General features: G+C 42.8%; 2 protein-coding genes and 1 long non-coding RNA gene across 3 annotated transcripts; 2 read left to right on the top strand and 1 right to left on the bottom strand.

The window, feature by feature from the left end:
- Positions 1–999: 999 nt before the first annotated feature.
- LOC115777419 (uncharacterized) lies at positions 1000–2930 on the top strand. The gene is made up of 4 exons (XR_004019619.1): positions 1000–1097; positions 1728–1805; positions 2349–2433; positions 2827–2930. It is a non-coding gene; the product is annotated as an uncharacterized LOC115777419 (long non-coding RNA).
- Positions 2931–4293: 1363 nt separating this feature from the next.
- LOC115777416 (butyrophilin subfamily 3 member A2-like) lies at positions 4294–15259 on the top strand. The gene is made up of 7 exons (XM_030725326.1): positions 4294–4330; positions 5659–6006; positions 8530–8862; positions 8942–9035; positions 12151–12161; positions 14723–15043; positions 15168–15259. Exons 1-7 carry the CDS (start codon positions 4294–4296, stop codon positions 15257–15259), a joined length of 1236 nt encoding a protein of 411 aa, XP_030581186.1.
- A 73-nt stretch (positions 15260–15332) lies between these two features.
- LOC115777433 (uncharacterized) lies at positions 15333–22318 on the bottom strand. The gene is made up of 4 exons (XM_030725342.1): positions 22176–22318; positions 21255–21596; positions 20926–21017; positions 15333–15470 (listed from the first exon to the last, which is right to left on the bottom strand). The coding sequence occupies exons 1-4, from the start codon at positions 22234–22236 to the stop codon at positions 15333–15335; spliced, it is 633 nt and encodes a 210-aa protein (XP_030581202.1). The 5' UTR covers positions 22237–22318.
- Positions 22319–23210: the final 892 nt, after the last annotated feature.

The following is a 23210-nucleotide window of genomic DNA, read 5'->3' on the forward strand; positions in this document are numbered from 1 at the left end:
GAGGCGCAGGCCAGGTTACCTGGAAGGATCAGAGCGGTTTCTGTTGTGCGCTTCTCAGGTGGACTTTGATGTTGCTGGTTTTTCCTGACTGAGAAATGTTCCGCACATTTTTCATCATCCACAACAAGACTTTCGATTCTATCTGTGCTCTTGTACTCAAAGAACCTCCATACAGGACTCTGCCGCTTTCTCGGCAGACCGCAGCCATTACTTTGCGGACCAGCGCGGTGAGCGCACGCACATGCGCACACACTCACACAGTTGTCCTGTGGCGCTCCCAGCTTAAACTCGGAGAGCGGAAAAAATGATTTCATATCAATCCACAAGGCTTAAAAAAAAACAACAAAAAAAGTAAATGAAAGTCAGTTTATCGATAATTTCAGTTAGTTTTAGTTAGTTTTGTAAACTCACAATTCAGTTTTAATTAGTTATCGTTTTTTCCTTTTAATTATAGTTTTTATTTATTTCAGTTAACGACAATGTTTTTTCAGTTTCAGTTTTCGTTATTTCGTTCGTTTTCGTTAACTATAATAACCCTGGTTAGTGTTGATGAAGCTGTGTGTAAATGGATGAAATGCTGTAGTTTGTCTCTGTGTTGAGGTGGATCAGTGATCCTGCAGAGTCCTGTCCTCCCTGTGATGGAGGGAGATGACGTCACTCTGCTCTGTCAAACAAAGACCACTCCCTCCAACCTCCAAGCTGCTTTCTATAAAGATGGCTCCCTCATCAGGAAGCAGCCTACAGGTCACATGACCATCCAGCATGTTTCCAGGTCTGATGAAGGCCTCTACAAGTGTGACATCAGCGGTCATGGAGAGTCTCCATCCAGCTGGATCACTGTCACAGGTGACACACTCACCTGTCTGTGTTTCTGCAGGTTTCAACATTCACAATGTGACCATAACTTAATGACTGTGTTTGCTCTATTTTAGAGAGACACACCACCACACCTCCACCCACATCCACACCTCCACCTACATCCACACCTACATCACTCTCTCCTCCTGTTCTCTCTGTGATCTCCTCTGTTGGATCAGTCTGTGTTGTGGTTCTACTGGTGTTACTGGTTCTGCTGGTGAGACATGTTTACAGGAAAGGTAAAGTTGAACATCAGATTTTTGGATTTTGCATCTCCTTTTTTTAAATTATGAACCTACTTATACAGGTTCTCATGGTTATTATTTTTTGTATTTATATTCTGTAAGCATGTTATTGGTTTAACGTTTGTGACATTTGTAAACAACTAAAACACATTTCAACATTTTCTTAGATTAAAGGTACATTTTTAAAATAATTTCATCTGATCAAAAAAAGGATTGAATAGATGACATCACATCCAGTGATATCAAATCATCAGTGTGTCTCTCTGAGCTCTTTGACTGTTGAACTGTCTGTTTGTGGTCTGTGGTTAACAGAAGCTAACAGCTCTGCAGTCGTCCAGTTTCCTGTTTCTCATTAAAAGCTAAAAGCTGAAAGTGTTTGACCACAGGTATTAAAAAAGAAGAAGAAATGTGTGTAAATATTATTAAAACTTTGTGTGTTTAACTTTACTGCTTCACATTTATGCTTTAAATTCAAATCCTGAATCTGTTCTACATTTATTCATCCATCTGACATGAACAGCCTCAAAGACCTGAACCCTTTTTGTCTAAAGATTTCTGCAGCAGCATCTACACAATCAGCTGTGTGACCCACAGTGAGTCCTCTGTGTGTGTTTCATTGTGCAGTCACTGATGCAGCTGCAGTCGACGCAGACGTGAGACCAGAAGACGTCAAAGACAAGAACAACAGGTCAAAGATACGAGGTACAGCTGCTCTCCTCTGTCTCCACGCTGACTCTGATTACATTCTGACTTCTCTTTAAGCTGAATGAATTCATTAGAAATAGCCAATAGTTATGGGTTATGGACACATGAGGCCTTAATGGGACTACCTCATTGATTCAGCCTGCTTATATGTGCAAGATGTCAGGTGTGTTGTGACCTTTGAACCACACCTGTGTCAGATTAGACCCAAACTGTCCTTGAATTCAAGGACTTTTTAAAGTCCTGCAGGTCCAGCCACAGCATCAACTTCCTGCTATCGTGAGATCATGTTTGCTTTGTGCTGTGTGGTGAAGTGTGTCAGTTTACACTGAAAGAAGATGTGAGCTTTGTGGTCGTCGACCCTCCAATTCTCAGAAATACCCCCCAGTTCTGTGGTCAGTCTGAGGTTCACAGCAGAGGTGTTAGGATGGACCAAAGCTCACAGCCTGCTGCGGTTTATAAACTGCTGCAGTAATAAAACATGTTTAGTTTAGTGCAGTAATATAACAGCACTGCTGTAACTGAAATGGTTTCATTCTGCAGGATGGGATTCAACTGTGGTCTACTCAGCAGTGAGAACTGAAGGCATCAGTGATGGACTAGAAACCATCAGAACCAGGAGGAGCAGGTACAGCTGCTCTTTGACTCTGAACACAGCCAAGCTAGCTGCTCACCCCCCACATTTATGTCTTATTGAAGAGGTCATCAGTCTGTGATGAGTCAGGATTCAGGCTCAGAAACTTCTCATCTCTAAGAGAAAAACTCAATAGTTGATAACAAGACGTGGACAGCAGAATTTAAGCAGCTCCTTCAACTTTTCTTGTGTCAGAGCCCTGACGTTAGTTTAGGAGATGAGGCTTGATGAGGGTGGAGAGAGCAGTGGTGGAGGAGGAAACATGATGAGAAAGAGATGATGAAAGTACACATGTTCAAATTTAAATGGTCATATATAGATTTAAAGAAGTGTTTATTAGTGACTTATAATCATGTTTCCTGTTGTTTGAACTGTGTTTGTGTTCAGACTTTAAACCACAGAAGGATCTCTGCTCTGCACTGAAGCAGTCCTCCAGTCCAACCATCGATGTCCAGCTGCTGCTCTCTAACTGCTCCCCCAGCACCTCAGACCAGAGTCCATCCACATGTTACAAGGATTCTTTTACATTTCATGGACTTTTCTTTCTCTCTGATGGATTAAAAAATAATTTTAAATAAATTAGCACAACCAAACTGAAGGTCTGTCTCTGTATATGTGTTATATATGATGTATAGATGTACAATATGCTGTACAATACTTATAAGTAAAAACAATGTTTAGTACAGAGATCAGCTGCAGTGTTTATCATGTAGAGAAGTGTAGCGCCATCTGGTGGACAGGCAGAGCTGTGGCTCCTTTTCTCAGCCTGTGGAACCACAGTGTAGTGTTTACATGCATTAATCAGCTGGAACTGAGCACATGGTCAATTATTAAAGTCACTTTAATAAGGAGGAGGGGAGGTGAAGGAACAGAGGGGCGCCCAATCAGCGTGTTATTGATCATATCATATGCACAGCTGTTAAATACAGAAAATGCCCCCCCCCCCCCCCCCCCCCCCCCCCCCGTGCGGTGCTCCTATGCATTGCATATAGTGCATACCCCCTTTTTACTCCACTGACCATAACTTTAGTGTAATGGCTTTCATTTTTATTGGTCTGTATATCACCACATCTACCACAAATACTTGGCCCCTCTATGAATACTGTGGCCCCTTGATGGCCCTTTACTCAGGCCCTTTACCCTTTACTCTTGATGGCCCCCATCCCCGCCACTGGGATGGGGGGGGGGTCTCTCTTATTAAATAAATAAATAAAAAACATGTATTATCTTTCCTTTACTTGAAGATGAAGTCCATGCACCTATCCTTCTCCCTATCGGTGCAGCGCGGTACTTTCTGTGTATTTTCACTGTGCATTTATGACCGATCACAAAGAATAAACATGTCAGACACATTCATTCAGTGTATTAGACAGACTGTGGAACATCAGCAAGTGCAGCACATGTGTAATCAAACATGTATATTGATGATATAAAGAGACACAGCAGTGGGCATGTGCCGACCGCCTGCTTCATTTATTGTATGTGACACAGCGCCACTAGAGGTGAGCCACAGTACTGCACTGACTCACCCCGTATTTCTTCATGTGTTTGAACAGGCGAATAATTCAGAAAACAGTTTTATAGAACAGTTTATAGAAGAGTCAAGTGATCAGATGTATTTTCTCTTATAATTGTTAATGTTTTACTTGTGTCTCACCTGCCTCCCCTGACTGCACTGTCTAAAGGTCAGTTACACTCATCACCATCTGCACACACACACACACACACACGGAGACTTTCTTTTAAACTGAAAGTAAGCGTTTCTCTTTGGGTCACACAGGTGGTCGGAGCTGCAGGTGAGCGTTCGTTCGGTAAATGGAGGACTTTGTGGTGGTTTGAGCTCTTTAAAGGAGGATGAAGATGTTGGTGGTGTTCCTGCTCCTTCTGATTGGTAAGAAGCTCCGTGTGAGCCTGCATCACCTGCAGCAGGTGAGGCGCAGCTCGCTCCTCTGATTTCATGGAAAATACAGAGTCAGTGCTGCGCGGCTTTAACTGTGGGGGGGTCAAAGATCGGACCCTCCCGCCTGCAGAGCTCAGTAACTACAGCAGATTAACCGGTGACGCTGTTTTCAGGAGCCGCTGAATCAACATCGTGAATACTTTAACTGTTAGAAACACAATAATTTCTCCATTCTCACGTTTTAGACAAAACAACAAACTATGAGAGCTGCATGACCTTAAACTCAACACAAACTCATAAAAAAACTTACAATTAATTAGTTGGTCCTGGTTAATATGATTAATATGATGTTTGCTGGCTTCTGTTAGCATGTCTGAAATGTATGAATTCATGGGTGGTTGATCCACTAACGATGTGCTGATTACACACAGTCTGTTTTTCTTACCTCACAGAACCTTAAATACACGACTCAGCTGATACACAGAGATCACATCATGTTTGCATGTGTGTCTCTGTGACTCTCTTCATGCTCTCAGCCTAAAATCCAAAAACAGAAGCTATCTTCAAGCACTAGTGGAAAGCAGGGACATCTTTTTCCAGATGTTACCTTTAGGGGGCGCCACAGCAGCTCATCTTCCCTCCATTTCCCCCATCCCAGCATCCTCCTCTGTCACACCAACCCTCTGCATGTCCGCCTTCATCCGTGAACCTCCTCTGAGGTCTTCCTCTGCTCCTCCTGCCTGCAGCTCCATCTCCACCCTCCCTCCTCTGCACATGTCCTAACCTTCTCAGCTTCTCTGACTCTGAGCTGTCCCTCTGATGGACTCATTCCTGACTGCTGGACTGCAGCTGTGGGGTCATGCTGCTGCTGCTCTGCACAGGTCTCGACCTCTGATACCAACTTTTTTGGTCCTGGTGATCAAAAAGGATTCTGGTGGTGCTGTGGTTGTCATAGTGTAGCTCTCACTGTTTTCTCCTCTCTCACTGTGTGTGTGTGTGTGTGTGTGTGTGTGTGTGTGTGTGTGTGTGTGTGTGTGTGTGTGTGTGTGTGTGTGGTTATCTGGAGCAGACTGGCAGGTGTAATATGCCTCAGTGAGTCCATAGATGTGCGACAGCCTCTTGCTGTCTCTGCAGCTGCTTTACTGTTGGTTCTGCTGTTCTGTGAATGAGGGTTGGACTGTTCCTCTCTATCAGCTGTTACTGCAGCCCAACAAGCTGTGAGAGCAACACTATCAACACTCCTGCATCAGCAACAACAACTGCAGACCACAACTGCACTTCAGCAAGTTTAATTTGTGATTCTGTTTGTGTGTCCTCAGTTTCCCAGCATGCCCTGGCTGTGGTGGTGGAGGTGAATAAGGAGGAAAAGTCTGTCCTGCTGCCCTGTCAGTACTCAGGCTTTGTACCCGAGGACCTCACTGTGATGTGGACTCGCAGTGATCTTGATCCCAGATCTGTGCACCTCCAACAAGAAGGAGTAGATGATCTTAAAGGGCAGAACCAGCGTTACAGCGGGCGCACGTCACTGAGGCCTGATGCTCTGGATACTGGAGACTTCAGCCTCACTCTGAGAACACCACAGCTGACTGACAGCGGCAACTACACCTGCTCCATTACTGATGGAACATTAGAACGGAGACTGGGAGACCTACAGCTGCAGGTCAAAGGTCAGCAACAAACCCAAACACCTGCTGTACTCACAGACCAAAGTCAGTGCTGTAGACCAGTGGTTCCCAAAGTCAAAACTGCTGCAGCCCACTTAAAAAAAACAGAAAATTTGATTCAAAAACTCAAACAACACAGGCTATCGGCTATAAACTGCTAATGATAGCCAGTCATTTGTACTAATGCCAACATGTGACCCACCTGCTGCTGGGACACAAACTTCAGTACACGAGCAGTAAATTTAGGACAGAGTAATGAGTAATATCACAAACTAACAGCCTCCTGTTACCAGCTTTAATTCACTTTTTATATGAATAAATACCTTTATATAAATATGTAACTCTGCATACTTGAGTATTTTCAAGCAGAATTTCTGTTATTGCTGTGGCTCCGACTGCAGTACCTTCACAGCCCACTAAGCGGCTGCAGCCCAGACTTTGGGAACCACTGCTGTAGACAAAGGTCAGAGGTCAAACTGAAGGGAAGATTTCCTATATAGTTCTGACACACCTGATGAAATCAGCAGCAACATCTAACACATTTAGAGTAAAAAGAGGTGAATTAAAAGAAATAGTGCATTATGGGAACCCCCCAGCAGCCTAGGCCTATAGCAGCATAACTAAGGGATGGTTCAGGGTCACCTGATCCAGCTTGATCAAAAAGGAAAGTTTTAAGCCTAATCTTAAAAATAGAGAGGGTGTCTGTCTCCTGAATCCAAACTGGGAGCTGGTTCCACAGAAGAGGGGCCTGAAAGCTGAAGGCTCTGCCTCCCATTCTGCTCTTAAGTATCCGAGGAACCACAAGTAAGCCAGCAGTCTGAGAGCGAAGTGCTCTATTGGGGTGATATGGTACTATGAGGTCTTTGAGATAAGATGGGGCCTGATTATTCAAGACCTTGTATGTGAGGAGAAGGATTTTAAATTCTATTCTAGATTTAACAGGGAGCCAATGAAGAGAAGCCAATATGGGAGAAATCTGCTCTCTCTTTCTAGTCCCTGTCAGTACTCTAGCTGCAGCATTTTGGATCAGCTGAAGGCTTTTCAGGGAGCTTTTAGGACAGCCTGATAATATGCAAAAAAAAAAATGCAAAAAAGCGGTCCTACATATTTGTTTAATATGTGCATTGAAAGACATATCCTGGTCAAAAATGACTCAAAGATTTCTCAGTGTTACTGGAGGCCAAAGTAATGCCATCCAGAGTAAGTATCTGGTTTGACACCATGTTTCTAAGATTTGTGGGCCTGAATAGAAGAACTTCAGTTTTATCTGAACTTAGAACAGGGTTAGTACACCTTTTCCAGGATCAAATTCAAGCACATTTTAAACACTTTCAAGGTCAATTTTCAATATTTTCCAGCACATTAAGGGCTCATTCACAATTATCAGCATTTTCCAAAGTGTACAAAGTAGGGCTGTTCCTGGTGAATAATTTAATATTCGACTAAACAAGAGAAAAAAATAGACTAACCGACTAGTCTAAAACTAACACTCAGATATAAAATTAATTTTTTTGCCTGTTTAATGTCAAAAGCTGTCAAAACAAAGGCATCTGAAACCATTAATTGTGTTCTTCTATGATGAACTGCACTTTAAATACTGCTTAACTGTGCGGCACTGCACATTATACTCCAAACAACACCTGTGCAGGTGCATTGCGTGTGTTAATTACCTTTCGGTAGTGTCCGGTGTTTTACATGCGGTGTAGGCCGACAACATAAAATGCTGGCACTGTTTCCCTCCTGGGTCCTACTCTCAGTGTTTTTAAGGCACAAACACATTTGTCCTGCTAGTTTTCTCGCTACTTTGTACAAAACAGAAATGCAGGGAAGGAAGGGTGTTTCTTTGGAGGTGCGCTTACGTTATGGCATTTTTCTATAATAATGTAAGGGCTTCAGCTCCATCTGGTGGCAGATGGCTGCATAACATTTAGGACAAACATTTACCAGCACTGGGTTTACTGAAACCTTAATAATTAGGCTAACCGACTAGTATGTCTGATACCGACTAGTAACAATGGCGACGACTAGTCGGCTAGTCGAGTAATCGCACAAGTAATCTTGGTATCAAACCTACACTTTTCCCAAATCATTGTACTGATTGTAATGACCCACGCCTCCTTTCACACCTTGGTGCATGTGATTATGCACATGAACAATAGTGGGTCACAACCACCGCCAGGGGACTACACCCACTGGGCTTTAAATACCTCGGTCTCTCCACCTTTTGGTTTGAGAACTGAAGAAGCCTTTCCAATGAGAGGTGAAACATCTTCAAGAAACAAAAAGAAGTCCAGTCGCCTTTTTTCAAGCTCCAGAGACCTCTCAGTTGTTTGCAATCATTGCAACATTTCATCAGTTCCAGTTTAGTTACCATGGAAAATAAAGAGCCAGAGAATACGATTATAGATGATTATTGGTCACAGGACAGAGTCAGAGGTCAGGAATGACCATACTCACTGGGTTCAAGTTCATCAGTGTGACTGCTGCTGCTTCTACAGCTGATATTGTGGTTTACTGTCCTCTCAGACCACCAGATGGAGGTGAAGGTGGAGAAAGGGTCAGAGTCTGTCATCCTGCCCTGCAAAACAAAATCTGACCTGCCTGAGGACGTCAGAGTGGAGTGGACTCGCTCTGATCAAGAACTCATGATGGTCCATGTGTATCCAAACAGAGGAGACCAGCTTAACACACAGGACGGTCTTTACAGAGACCGGACGGAGATGAATGAAGACCTGCTGAGAACTGGAGACCTCAGTCTGACCCTGAAACACCCCACAGAGAGAGACACAGGAGGATACATCTGCACCATCTACAGGGACAAAGACACCCTGAGACAGAAAGTAGTGCTGCATGTCAAAGGTCAGAGATGTAGGTAAAAGTCAAAAGTCAGTGCTGTAGCTGTGGAATAGTGTTAAAATGTCATGTTGTTTCTCCACAGAACCGTTTCCATCCTGGGCCATAGCTCTCCTGGTTCTCCTGGTTGTTCTTGTGGTTTCTGGAGGTCTTTTATTTCATTTCCGGCAGTACTTCATGTCAGGTGAGTCTCTCCTACTACACTACCCATAATGCTGATCGTTAACAGGTGTCCTCTGGGGGTTCCTTGACTGTCGCTCACACAAACTTCTTCCAGAAGCTGACAGAGTTCAGAGTTCAGCTGATACAGAGAGCTGAAGAGAAACTTCCAGTTTCGTTCCAGGAAACCTCCTTCAGACTCAGTCACTGATCAATGAAACAGCTCCACAACATGACTTTACTAAACTGTGTGTGTGCTTCACTGCACTGATCTGACACACAGCTGTTCTTCTTCTGTGGTGGTGAACAGCAGGCTGCCATGGAAACATGTGCTGACAGGAAGTGTTGCAGCAGCTTCAGTAAATGTTCCTCCTTGAGTTGTGCTCAGTCATGTGGTGGAGAGCTTCAGATGTTCAGAGCAGACTCATGAGATCTTCATGGTTTCTGTGCTGATGTGTGTGAGACTGTGGAGGCTCAGTGTGTCTGTTCTTCTGCTCTTCATCCAACATGTCTGCAGCTCTTTACAGGACGCTGTGACGAGTTACCAAAGAACGAGTCAGGAACACATCAGGAACAAACTGACACACAATCTGAGACTAGAAGGAGGGGGCAGGGAGGTCATGTGACCATCATAGCTGCTGCTGATGTCATCAGTGTTGTGCTTTGTTGTCATCTCAGGTTACAAGGTGGAGGTGGATTCAGGGGTGGAGTCTGTCCGGCTGCCCTGTAAAACTATAGTTCGCCTGCCCAAAGACACCAAACTGGAGTGGACGGACGGTGACAGGAGGAAGGTCCACGTGTATCAGAGCAGCTCTGACCAGCCTGAAGAACAGGACGACTTTTACAGAGGACGAACAACGATGGAGAGAAACCTGCAGAAACCTGGAGACCTCAGTCTGACCCTGAAACACCCCACAAATGGAGACAACTCCACCTACACCTGCACTGTTTCCAACAAGAGAGGAGGCATCCTGATGGAGAAACAAGTGGAGCTGAGAGTCAGAGGTCAGTGCTGTAGATACAGGTCAAAGGTCACAGATCATCCTGATGGTGGTTCAGTCTCAGTCGACTCCATCCAATAATTCTACAGTTAGCATGTCTAATGTGTGATTTGGACCCAAATGTCAAAGCTTCAGCAGATGAACTGTAGGACCAAAGTTCATGTGTGAGAGGTCGTGTGAAAGCCAAGCCAGTTTTATTCATAAAGCACTTTAAAAGCAGCAGGCTCTGACCAAAGTGCTGAACAACAAAAACAGGACACAACAGTACACAAAATGTAGATAAAAAAGTAACAAATGAGATAAAAGCAACAATAAAATACATAGTTTATCATAAGTCAAATAATAAAATAGTATAAAATAACTAGATAAAGATAAATAAGAAAAAAATACACAATGACTAAAATCAACATCTCAAACCTGGTCAAAAGCCAGGTGAAATAAATGGGTCTTAAGAAGAGATTTAAAAGTGGTCAGCGAGGAGGCCTGTCTGATATGCAATGGCAGGGAGTTCCACAGTTTAGGGGCTGCCACAGCAAAGGCTCTGTCCCCCCCTAAGCCTCCGCTTAGTCCTCGGCACATCCAAAAGCAGTTTGTCAGCTGATCTGAGCACGCTGGAAGGGGAATGTAGGTGCAATATCTCAGAGAGGTAAGATGGAGCAAGGCCATTCAAAGACTTAAAAACAAATAAAAGAATTTTTAAATGAATTCTAAAATAAAGAAGTAACCAGTGCAATGAAGATTAAACAGGGGTAATGTGTTCCCTCTTACGTGTTCCAGTCAAAAGCCGTGCGGTGGCATTCTGGACCAGCTGAAGACGAGCCGATGAGGACTGGTTTATGGCAATATACAAAGAGTTACAGTAATCCAGCCGGGTCATTACAAAGGCATGAATCACAGCTTCAAAATGATCTTTCGACAAGATAGTTTTAATCTTGGCGAGCTGTCTCAGGTGAAAGAAACTGGATTTCACCACAGCAGTAATCTGACCCTCCAACCTAAGACTCTCATCCATCCAAATTTGTGACAGCAGGCTTTACATACTGGGATAAAGTTCCCAGATTCACAGAGGTTGACCCCCCAGTGATACCCGAACCAAAATGATCACCTCTGTCTTATTTTCATTAAAATTCAGGAAATTCAAAGCCATCCAAGCTTTAATTTCATCAGTGCACTTTGTTAGCATCTTTAAGGCGTTCGCATCAGCATGTTTTAGGGGCATATAAATCTGGGTATCATCAGCGTAGCAGTGGAAAGTAATTTTATGCTTTCTGAGAATAGAACCAAGGGGAAGCAAATATAAAGAAAACAGCAACAGCCCAACTACTGAACCCTGGGGTACCCCACACGACAAAGGAGCACAGGATGATTTAAAATCATTTAAACAAACAGTAAAAGTTCTCTGGGTCAAGTAGGATCTAAAATTAAAATAAAAAATAAAACTAGACAATATAGTGGAATCCAGTCCAAGTTTTTTGATCAGTGGTAACACTGTCGGTCACATCTTCTAGATTCTGAAGATGCATCTGTTTAGCATGTGGCTAACAGACAGGCTAAGCTAAGTCAGTTTAAATGTGAGTAAAAACCTTTTTTGGTCCTCATCTGTGATCAGTTATATCTGACTGACAGCAGAGCTGTGAACATCTCCACATCCTTTCTCCATGTGATCCTCCAAAGCTGTGTGAAGTTGTAGAGCTCTGCAGCTAAAGAGTGTTTTAGTCTTCTGCTCTCTTCCTCTGGCAGCTCCATCTTCAAGGACCATTAGTTCTGTTTCACTTTATTCCACTGATTCAGGCTGATGGTCTCATCTTTATCTCTGCTTTAGTGTCTTCAATGCTGCCAGTGCCTCTCTTTGCTGTCAGCAGCCTCTCTCTTTCTTTCTGAGCTTTTTAAGGACTTTAACTGATGCACTCAGCCTTTGACATGGAGAGAAATCAGGCAGATTCAGGGCTGCATCAAAGTGTCAGATGGAGTTTTCCCCCATCAGCTGGATTATATCTGTAACAGCAAACAGCAGCTGATAAACTATTAGTAATTTCATTTCACAAGCAATGGTGAGGTGTCTTTTTTTTAAAATGTAAATATAGTAATTTACCTACTTTTTAATAATTAAGATTTTGTTTTGAGGCAAAACCAGCAAAATCTTCAGTCCGTCCTCTGCCAGTGTGAATGAAGGCAAAAGTAAATATCAGACTACGATAAAAAGATTTTGACATAGATTCACACAGTACAACTGCAATGGCACAAAATGACAGCACATTTATTTTAACAATAACAGAATAGTAGATGCTAGGCCGTGACAACCAAGGGATGGACGCATCCTGGGGGGGATGTGACCACATGCGGGTACACGCCGCCGAGCCACCTACCCGTGCAGTCCCTGAGAGCAGACTGTGTGAAAAACCTCACAGCAAAGGAGATGGGAGCCCTGCGCAGGCCAGGGAGCACACTCTGCAGCCAGTAACGATCCTTCCACAGGTTCACTGACTGAAATCTCGTTACAACTTTTACTTCCTTTAGTTAGAAAAGCTTGATCACCAAACATTCTTTCTACACAAAACAAGGTTAGACTGTGTTTACAATCTGATCACCACCAACAAAAGCTGGCTCCTCATTGCAGCCAGAAAATGCTTGAAGTCACATTGTCCGATCTTCAATTCTGATTGGTTCTAGGGAGGCATTTATGGGCAATGGGAAAACAAGGTTGAAGGCTTTTGACACTATAGTGGGAAGACACGGGTATTTAATGGATTATGATGATTGATTGGCGTATAGTACCTGTGGCAGTAATATTTGGGTGGCCGGACGGAAAACTCTGGTGGGCTTGATGTGGCCCGCGGGCCACCAGTTGACATTCCCTGCACTAAAGGAAAGGTTCTATCAGATTGTTCTAAATGTTATCACATTGAGCTGTGATGAAGTGAGTGTGACAGAAACACTCAGACTGTGTTTCTCTGCTTCATCAAGTCCAATCTTTCACTTTCTGTCTAACAGTGAGCTCCCAGTGAAGCAGCAGCATTCAGCCTGTTAGAGGCAACACAAATGTCTCCACCTAAGTTCATGTTGTGCCTTTTTGTCCTCTCAGTCCCCCAGGTGGAGGTGGGTTCAGAAGTGGAGTCTGTCCAGCTGCCCTTCAGAACCCCACTTCACCTGCCTGAAGACGCTAAGGTGGAGTGGAAGGAGGACAATTATAACAAGAAGGTCCACGTGTATCATAGCGGCTCTGACCGGCCTGAAGAACAGGACCAAGTTTACAAAGACCAAACGATAATGAATGAAGACCTGCTGAAGACTGGAGACCTCAGTCTGACCCTGAAATACCCCACAGATGAAGACAACAGGACCTACACCTGCACCGTCTACAGCGGGGAGGGACGCATCCTGCTGAGGAAACAAGTGGAGCTGAAAGTCAGAGGTCAGTGCTGTAGATGCAGGTCAAAGGTCAGGGTGGTGCAGCCATAAATCTGAGGCTTTTATTGTGAAGTCCAACAGTAATGAGAGTGAAAATGATGCTGATCCAGAGGAGCCCATGGGGTCTTTGTGGCTGGATGCAAAGGCTTGTAGGTGTCCTTCTAAAGAGAAGCAGCCTGAAGCTCCACAGGAGCAGAAGAATACAAAGGACAGAGGAAGAAGCTGAGGCCACTGGAGGAAAAACGGTGAAAGGAAATGAGCTTTATTTGGTCGTCACACTCAAATATTCCCACTTTAGACACAGGAAACAAACTGAGCTGTGGATTGATGTTTTTCTCCATGATTTGGGCCCTGGAATCATTTCTTCATCTCCCACTTTAAGACATATTAACGTGAGCCTCACATGTCCCAGAATGGATGCATTTCTATTTGTAGATTGATATTTGGAGGATTTTCTTTCTCTGCTGTCACAGCTCTTTAGCGCAGCTGTAATTTTTGTGTGCTTAAAGCCAGCAGACTGCACTGACACAAACTCTAATGTTACCTGCTGTGTGACTTGGACACATTGTTGCTTTTATTATATTGCTGCAGAGAGGAGACAGGAAGTGGGCAGAGAGTGAGGCTCAGTCAAACACAGGAAGTGGTCTGGGCTCATTTGTGTCTTTATTATCTCGCCCAATAATGATGGTGTCTCAGAGTCTCCGCCTCTTTTATTGTGAAATTCCTCACCATGGTAACTGATGCTGAACACATGAGCTAGTCTGCAGCAGCTTCTGTTCAGAGCTTCAGCTTCCAATGACCTCAAAGTGTCCCATTTTCACTGATTATTTTCCTGACCTCATGCTTCCAGTGTGATATGGATTCTCTGCTGAAGGAATCTGCTTTCTATCCACAGCCTGTTGATCCGTCTGTGACTGACAGCAGGAAGGAAGCCCTGCAGGTAGACAGAAACTGTCTGAGTCGCAGTGCTGCTGCAGTTTACCTGCAGCTGCTGATGAACACAAAGTGTCAGTGTGTTTGTGTTTGGTCCTGTTCTGCTGGCAAGTCTGTTTGACTCTGCTGGATCTGCAGCTGATAGATCCCAGAGCAGAAACTGATCAGTCTATTGATCCCAGAATATTCCATCAATAGAACTGATGTGTGATCAGTGTAAACAGTGATTTCCACGTCTCCTTCATGGTGTGACAGTGTCAGAGCTCAATGCACTTGTAGAGTTTTATGTTTTCTGGCTCCCATTGAAAGTGTTCCAGCTCTAATGTACAGCTGTCATGCTCATGTTGTGTTTGTTGTCCTCTCAGTCTATCAGGTGGAGGTGGAGGAGGGGGTGGAGTCTGTGCAGCTGCCCTTCCAAACCACACAAAACCTGCCCGAAGATGCTCAAGTGTGGTGGTGGGATAGTGCTTCCAGAAGAGTCCACTTGTATCAGAACGGCTCTGACCGGCCTGAAGAACAGCACCAGGTTTACAGAGACCGAACGAAGATGAATGAAGACCCGCTGAGAACTGGAGACCTCAGTCTGACCCTGAAACTCCCCACAGAGAGAGACAGCGGGAGATACAGATCATTCCTCTCCAGCAGGAACATCTGCAAATGGAAAAATGTGCAGATAAAAGTCAAAGGTAGGTATGTGTGTGTGTGTGTGTGTGTGTGTGTGTGTGTGTGTGTGTGTGTGTGTGTGTGTGTGTGTGTGTGTGTGTGTGTGTGTGTGTGTGTGTGTCTGACTGCCTTGTGTCTCCTCTGCAGGGAGAACTCAGGTCCAGGATCAAACAGGGATCCTCAGGAACAGAAGCAGCTCCATCGATCCGACTCCTCTGATGGCTGATCAATCAGTTTGATCTGTTCTTTGATTATTGATCAGTGATGTCAGAGTGGAGTAAGTGTGATCTTGTTGTTGTGTGTTTGAGCCTTTTAGTGTCCATGAAGGTCTCTGCTGCCATAGATCCTCTGAACTGTGACAGAGGTCTCACTCTGGAGGTCAGGGTCCGCACTTTCCAGCAGCTCCTCCATCATGGAGGACGTTCCCTCGAGGAAGCACAGGTGGATGCCCTGAGGAAGAGGAGCATTCTCACATTCATGTTCCTGTCACCAACATGATCATGTGACTAGAGGGGCGTGGCCTTCAGTGGTCCTAACATGCTGTCCTAGTAATAAAGAAACAGTCCACATGTTCCACTTTGAAGGCTCATCTCCAACAAACCTGTGATCACTTTAACTCAGTATGATGGATTGTTGTCTTTGTGTCTCTGGCTTTTCTTGTGTGTCTGTGTGTCTTTGGGATATTGGATAGAGTCATGTGACCTGCCCAGAGATTACAGATGGAAATGAGCAGTTTAGCTCCAATCTGGCAGGTTTCCATCTTCTATGTTCATCTTGATGTCCATGAACATGAACATGTCCCTGTGAAATCAATGCAGATAAAAACAGCTGCAAACCTTTAATCTGATCAGGTGTCCTTCTTCTTCTGTGGTGTTTGTGATGGAGCAGCTGCTCCTGATGTGTTTGAGGATCAAACCAGGGTTCCTGCAGCTTCAGCAAACTCACATTAACACTTATCACCAACTCAGGCCTCAAACTGATTCAAAGCCTTTGAGCACCTGCAGGAACTCTTCCTGTTAGAAGGAAGTTCATGCTGAGCTTAGTGTGTTTGATTTGACTTCATCTCAGTCAGAGTGAGTGTGTCCAGACTTTTGACTGATACTGTACAAACATGGAGGGAGGAGGAACCTGCAAACAACTTTTGCTCATGAATTTTTTCAGTTTTTTAAGATGATCAAATTTTCCTTCTCTTATTCTGTTTTAAATATAGAAAATGTAATGAGCATTATTCCATGTGGCATCATAAAACATATCCGTGTCGATCATATTTATTTTCCTCACCTGCTCTCTGGTGGGACAGTCCTAAGATGTGCGGAGAAGTTGAGGATGTACAGACTCAGAAATGAAAGAGGGGAGGATATCAAAGCTTATAAGGCTGAGACTTTCCTTGAAAATGCCACAAGGTCAAGGAAAGCTTGGTAGGAAATCCAGAGGCACTCAGGAAAGAGAAGAGCGGTGCTTTGAGAATCCAAACAAACTTCCACTAGACTGTAACAGTACGACACCAGATGTGTGACATGTTGAAACTACATCTTACTTCACCACAATCTGCTTCTACACCTGCTGTGAGATGCAGGCCATTTAAATGAGAACAGCATGTGACAAATGTCCCTTCACTGCAAAGGCTGGAAGAAGGAAGCACAGAGGACCAGATCCACTGACTGTGGCAGCAAAGCTTTCTTATGGACTTTAAGAGCTGCTGGATTCACTAACAAGACGAGGTGTCAGTTTTTAAAGCTGTGGGCATGTGTGTGTTTGTGGCTGTCCTTACTGCATATGTATGTGTACAAGTTTACCTTTCAGGAGGCAAATATTTAAATGAATCACACAACACAATTTACCATGTGCAATATATTATGCACATATTGTATCATCATGGTGTGACGTACTTGCATCACAGATTTTGTTTTATATTTTTTTTATTTTGTACCAAAATTAGGCCAGGCCTTGGGCTGATTGGCTTACAGGTTGGTTGGGACGCATTTATTCTCCAGGCCACTAGAGGGTGCTCAGTAAGCATGTTACAGTACAGATCCTCTGCTGGGAGAATTTGTTTCATATGTGCAGCTTGTTAAGCAGTCTCTCGCTGGATCCACTGACTGATAGGCAGCTGTGTGTTGCTATTCCACAGGAATGTGCCCATATTAATTTGGAGAATTAGGAAATGTATAAAATGTTGTTCTACTTGTTTCTGATTGGCTGCTAAGACTCTTTTAATACCTGTTCAATCAGCCACATTATCACCCTTTGATCTCTGACCTCTCCTGTATCAGGCTGTGGGACAGCCAGCTTTGATGTTTAAATAGCTGCAGGTTAAAGTTTCACAGCTCTCATGTGCGGCCTTCACCTTAAACAGCAGCACTGAGAGCACACTCAGTGATGAAATGAACTATAATTAAAATGTTTAATTTACTGCTTTATGCACTAAATCACCAGATTAAGGATTTAATACAGCATTCATCTGTTCTTCTGGCATTTCACTGTTCTATTTTACTGTTCTTTGTAACCACCTTTTGATAACATCTGTGGAGAACGAGTCATTTTCTGTGGAAGAAAAATCACATGACCTGTGAAACACCTCTTTCAGATTGGTGGGATCGTGCCAGCCCCGCCCCTTTGATTTGAACCTGCAGGGGAAACCCCAGGTTAACTTAGAGAGTTGATAACCAGCTTCATGTGACCGTTTATCCTGATCTCCAGTGTTCAGGTAGGAGAGTCCAGGTAAGAGCTCAGGATATGCTGAACCCCCTTTGTAGTAAAGGGCCTGGTTAGATACACAACATGACTTTAGCCATGAACACAACTTCAGCAGTCATTTGTGAACATTAACTCTGTAATTTTCAGCTGACTTGGTACTAGGTCGACCATTTTCACTCACTGCATCATTTTAGGACTCTCCCCCTTCTAATCCAGTCCTTCAAAATAAAAGCATCAACTTCTTCCAGTTTGAATTCTGGACTGAGGTCTGTGCCAGGAGCTCAGGTTGATTTATTTTTTTTGTTTATTTTAAATTGTATTAAGGTTTAAAGTTTGCATAATTAGGGGTGTGGTCTCTTTGACTCACAGGTGGATTCGACACCTGTGAGATTCAAACTGTCTGCTTGGCTTCATCTCAGTTCTTTGGAGTCCTTGAAATGGACCTCTGGACCCTGTTTGTGCTGTTGGAGCCTTTTGGAATATTATTAATGCAATACAGTGATCCCTCACCTATTGTGGGGGTTACGTTCCACAGACCCCACGATTTGTGAAAATCTGCGAAGTAGCGGCATTATATTTATTATATATTTTATTATTTATATATATATTTTTAAGGCTGTATAAACCCTTCCCATACTCTTACTACAACTTGAATGATGAAGATGATGAACTATATAACTGTGCAGTACTGATGGCAATGGAGGTGGTGCAGTATCTTCGTCCTTCCGGCAGCTTAGCTAGCGCTACTGAAGAGGAGTGAAAATAAAGGGAGTAACGTGTTACAGGTAATTTTAATTGCAGAGTTGCTGAATGCTCTACAAATATCAGCAAACACACAAGTGTGTGCAGTATGTCACACAGTGTCTGCTAGCTAAAAGAAGAGCTGCTGTATTTCAGGAAGAGAAAAGACAGAGAGAAGTTTACTCAGAGATGGAGAAAGAGGACAGGAGAGGAAGAAGAGAGGTTAGATTTAAAGGTAAGGACTGGAAAAATAAACTGAAGTCAAGTCAAGTCAAGTTTATTTATAAAGCACATTTAAAACAACGACGTTGACCAAAGTGCTGTACAAGACCTATAACCCAAGGACTATACTAAATAAAAAATATAATAATACATAAAAAAATAAAGAAAGAAATAATATAAAGAAAAATAAATAAATAAATAAAATAAAATAAAATAACATAACATTTAAAACAAATACCGTAAAAGTATGCTGACTTTGTGTTATTCAAAGATTGTATGAAAATACTGCAGTTTAGTACGTAATAGTGTGTAACAGGTTAGCTTGTTGTACTGTATTTACAGTAAAGCTCTGTGTTGGTGCACAGAGGCTGTGTTCATGGTCAGAGTTACAGGTTACATCAATGCAGCAGAGATGAGTTTGAATCAAAGCTGCTGATGCTGAGATTCATTCACTGAATCCAACATTTCTACAGCCTGTATGCTGTCAGTGTAGGGGATGGAGATCAGCTCAGAGAGCTGTGAAATACTGGGTTACATCTTTGTGAGTTCAGTTCATCCACACAGAGCAGTAAACCTCAGAGCAGCAGGTCAGCTGATCACAGCCTGCACACCAACATCATTTACTGCAGCTACAATAGAAAGCTGTGATTCTTCTCCCCATGCAGAGCCACTACAGCTGATCTTAGGGTTCCTCCACCTTCTGAATCCCACTGTAACCCCTGAGTATCCTCATATTGGTGTTTAGGTGGAGGCACAGTCACCCTCTACTATGGAGGACACAGAGAACAGAGCTGTGTTTAAATTCCCTTTCACAGTTTGTGTCCTACATAACAGATTCAAGCTGAGTGCATTCATTAGGATTAAAATTTAGATTGGAATAATGTTTGTATTCTCATGTATTATTTTTTATTATTACAATAATATATAATGAGGTTCAGTTAGTTTTACCCCAAAATAGCAGGTAGAAACATCCTCCAAAGAACTACTTTTACTTTCTTACTTTGAGTACATTTCAGAGCCTGTACTTTTTTACTTTTACTTAAGTAAAGAAGTTAAACCAGTACTTTGACTTTTACAAGAGTATTTTTTAACACAAGTACTTGTACTTCTACTTAAGTACAGAATGTCAGTACTTTTGTCACCTCTGCTGAAGGCAAATATTTAAATAAATCACAAAAAAGTAATTTACCATGGTTTGTGATGCACAGTTTACAACAAATTGCCCAGAAAAGCATGTGCAGTCCCTTCTCTGGTTGTGACAGTTGCTTCCAGGAGTGTTTATTTATTTGGCATGAGAGAGGGAGATGTTATCAGACCAAGTGCATGAATGGCACTTTTTTAAAATTTTTACTCTCTAATGAGATAAAAGTTTATTAAACTATCTTTTTTCTAGTGAAAACTCTGCAAAACAGAATGAGTAATATATATTTTTTTTAATCTGCGATACAGTGAAGCTGCTATGAGTGAACTGTGATATAGCGAGGGACGACTGTATCTGACAAATAATAAGGCTGCTCTGTGAATAACTTTACCATCAGACCCTCCAAGAAGTCTGCGCTCCGGCTGTGGTGAGTGAAATTCTCTGGTTTTATTTGAATGTTTGAATGCTTTTTAGATAAAAAACTATTTTTATATTCTCAGAAAAAAGCAATGAAGACTGAATTAATAAAACAATCTGTACTAATACATGAAAAACCTTTATTAACAACACACAAACTCCCAGAAAGAAATAGTTACACATCAGTAAATAGACATAAAAACATAACAAAGCTTCGCCACACATCCTAGCACCTGTGGTGGCTGGTACCACTGACAGCTCCCCAGCTTTAGCCTAACACTGCAGAGTCCTAATTAGCAGCCAAAAAAAAAACTGAATTACAGCTTAGAAAAAAATCCCACAATCCTCTCAGCATGTTTACACAATCACAACATCACACACTTGAGTTTAAGGCTTCTGGTTCTTTCAGAATAACCACGTTTCCTTCACAAAAACCAGAAGACCAAATTGAGAATGACTTTAATGAGAGATGCAGCTGGATATTAACTGCTCTCTGTCTTCAGAGCATTTGTTGTTCTGCACTCATCAAGAAATAAGAGCAGCAGCAGGAGAATCACAGAGCAGCTGGTAGGAGGTCTCAGTTTAGTTTGCATCGGTTCAACAGGACATTGCTGTGACTTCTGACGTGGTTCTTTGTTTTCTATAGATTACAACAAACCAACAACACAACAACAACAGCTCCAGCACCAAAACTGCCAGCAGTCCAGGACGTCCTCTGCTGACTGCACTGCTGACTCCACCCTTCCTCCCTCCATCCTCTGTGTCTCCTCCTGATTGACCTGCAGGTAGAAACAGGTGTGAGGTGTCAGCTGTCAGGTAGGTGATGAGTGAAGAACAGAACAGAATCCATTTCCTCTTCAAACTGCTGTCAGACATTATCTACTGCACTCTGATCACATCACTCAGACCAGCTGCTTTCTACAAAGTCTCATCAACAACATCTTTAGAAACAAACATCAACAACCAGGAAGCAGCTTCACCTCTGATCACAGACACACTGAACTCTGCTCACTCACCTGGAGGAGGAGCAGCAACTGTCACTCTGATGGTGTTCATAAGCTTCATACTATCTCCCTCTCTTTGGACGCGACACTCATATGTTCCAGTGTCATCAGTCGTCACCTTCTGCAGAATCACAGACACGTCTCCATCCTTCATCTGTGAATCCTGCAGCTCTGCCCGGTTCACAAAAGTTGGATGCTGGTTTTCTGGATCAAACTTCCCATTCCGGAACACAAACACATACTCTGGCTCCAGGTCAGCTCTGCTCCACTCTGCAACTATGATGTTGTTGTTGTTTGGAGCTTTACATGTCAGAGTGACATTCTGTTCAGGCTCCGCTGTGATGTTTTTCTGGTCTAAAAGAGGAAACACAGAGCAGATAGGTTAAAGGTCAAAGTACAACTATTCACTTCTACAGCAGCCAATCAGAGTGAGGAGCTACAGAGAACGTTCACTACAGTGTTTATGGTAAATCACTGCTCATAATGAACAGAAAACAGTCCTCTCATTATAAGACACTGAGAGTCTCTGCTGCCTTCACAGAATATAAACTTTCCTCCTGCTGCAGTCAGCCCAGGTGACAACGACGCAACTGGATGCAACCCCATGACTGAACAAGGGCTGCTGGGTAATGTAGTCTAAAAAATGTTTGTTTTTTTCTACATCTACACTGAAGAAAAATATTTGTATGTTTGTAGCTCTATACCGACTCCTGGAACGACAACCCATCTCACTGACACACACATCACACTTCTTTGTCTTTGTGATGTGTGATTACTGCGACATGCAGCAGGCCTGTGGCCTTCAAACACACGGACAAACTGAAACAATGTGAAACTCATTCTACAGGAAATATTAACATGTAAACAGGCTGATACTGTTTATTTTATAAACCAAATGGAAATACTGGTTAGTTTCTAACAGCTAAATCTCACCTGCAGAGGCAACAACAAATACACAGACAAACAGGAACATCGAGGACAGCAGAGCCGACATTTCCGTGTTACTGAGTTCTGTTCTTAGCTTTTTCTAAATGTCTGAGGATTTTGGTATTCTCGCAGAATAATGAATAAAAGAAACTGAGTTTAAAACCGGACTGGATTACATTAAATTCAAGGTTAAAATAAATCTGAATATCACTGTGAGAACGGTCCTGTCATTATTCCTCCGACTCTAACATGAATACAGCATGAGTACGTCACGTCACGTTATGACGTGAGTTGGTAGGTGGGACTGTAGCAGGACCTAAAAATGCGTAATAACAAAAGACATGAAATATAAATTCAAACAAATGTTAAATAAATATCACCTGTCAGTCATCACTTATAAACATGTTTATCTTATCTGAGCTGACCCAGCCAACAGTGCTCTGTATCTGTGAGTGTTCTACAGCCAGCTAAACATCTCTTTACATTTATCTTCCTCCAGGTCTCTCAGCTCCTTCCAGTTTACAGAAATCACATTAAAATTGAAATGAAGTCAGATATATTTTGACAATCCAGCTTTTCTTTTAAGTTATTTTCCATGTGGCTGAATGTTAAGCAAACCCTAACTGTAGATGTGTTGACATCGATTCAGTGGATATTTAGAGGTTTATTAGAAACAACCTGACTTCACTTAAACCTGTCAGATTACCTGAAAGAGTGAAAATAATTTTAGGAAAATCTCTGAGGCTTGTTTTAAAACACTTACTGTTGCTCTGACAGGATCTCTGAATCCTCCAAAACTCTTTGAAACATCAGGATGAACATGAGTAAATAATCCTCTGATAGATGTGAAAATCTTAATCCGTTTCTGCAGCTGAATCCCTGTTTTCCAGTAAAACAAACAACAATAAAGCAGCATTACTGTGGTGTCCAGTCTGCTGGAGGGGCAGGAAGGTTTGAGACTGGCTGAGAAACCAGATGCTTGATTATGAAAGCTTCCTGGAAACTTTGTCAGTATTTGTATGCATGACACACCTCTCTGCT

This window comes from Archocentrus centrarchus, unplaced genomic scaffold (assembly GCF_007364275.1).
Source record: "Archocentrus centrarchus isolate MPI-CPG fArcCen1 unplaced genomic scaffold, fArcCen1 scaffold_53_ctg1, whole genome shotgun sequence".
NCBI lineage: Eukaryota > Metazoa > Chordata > Actinopteri > Cichliformes > Cichlidae > Archocentrus > Archocentrus centrarchus.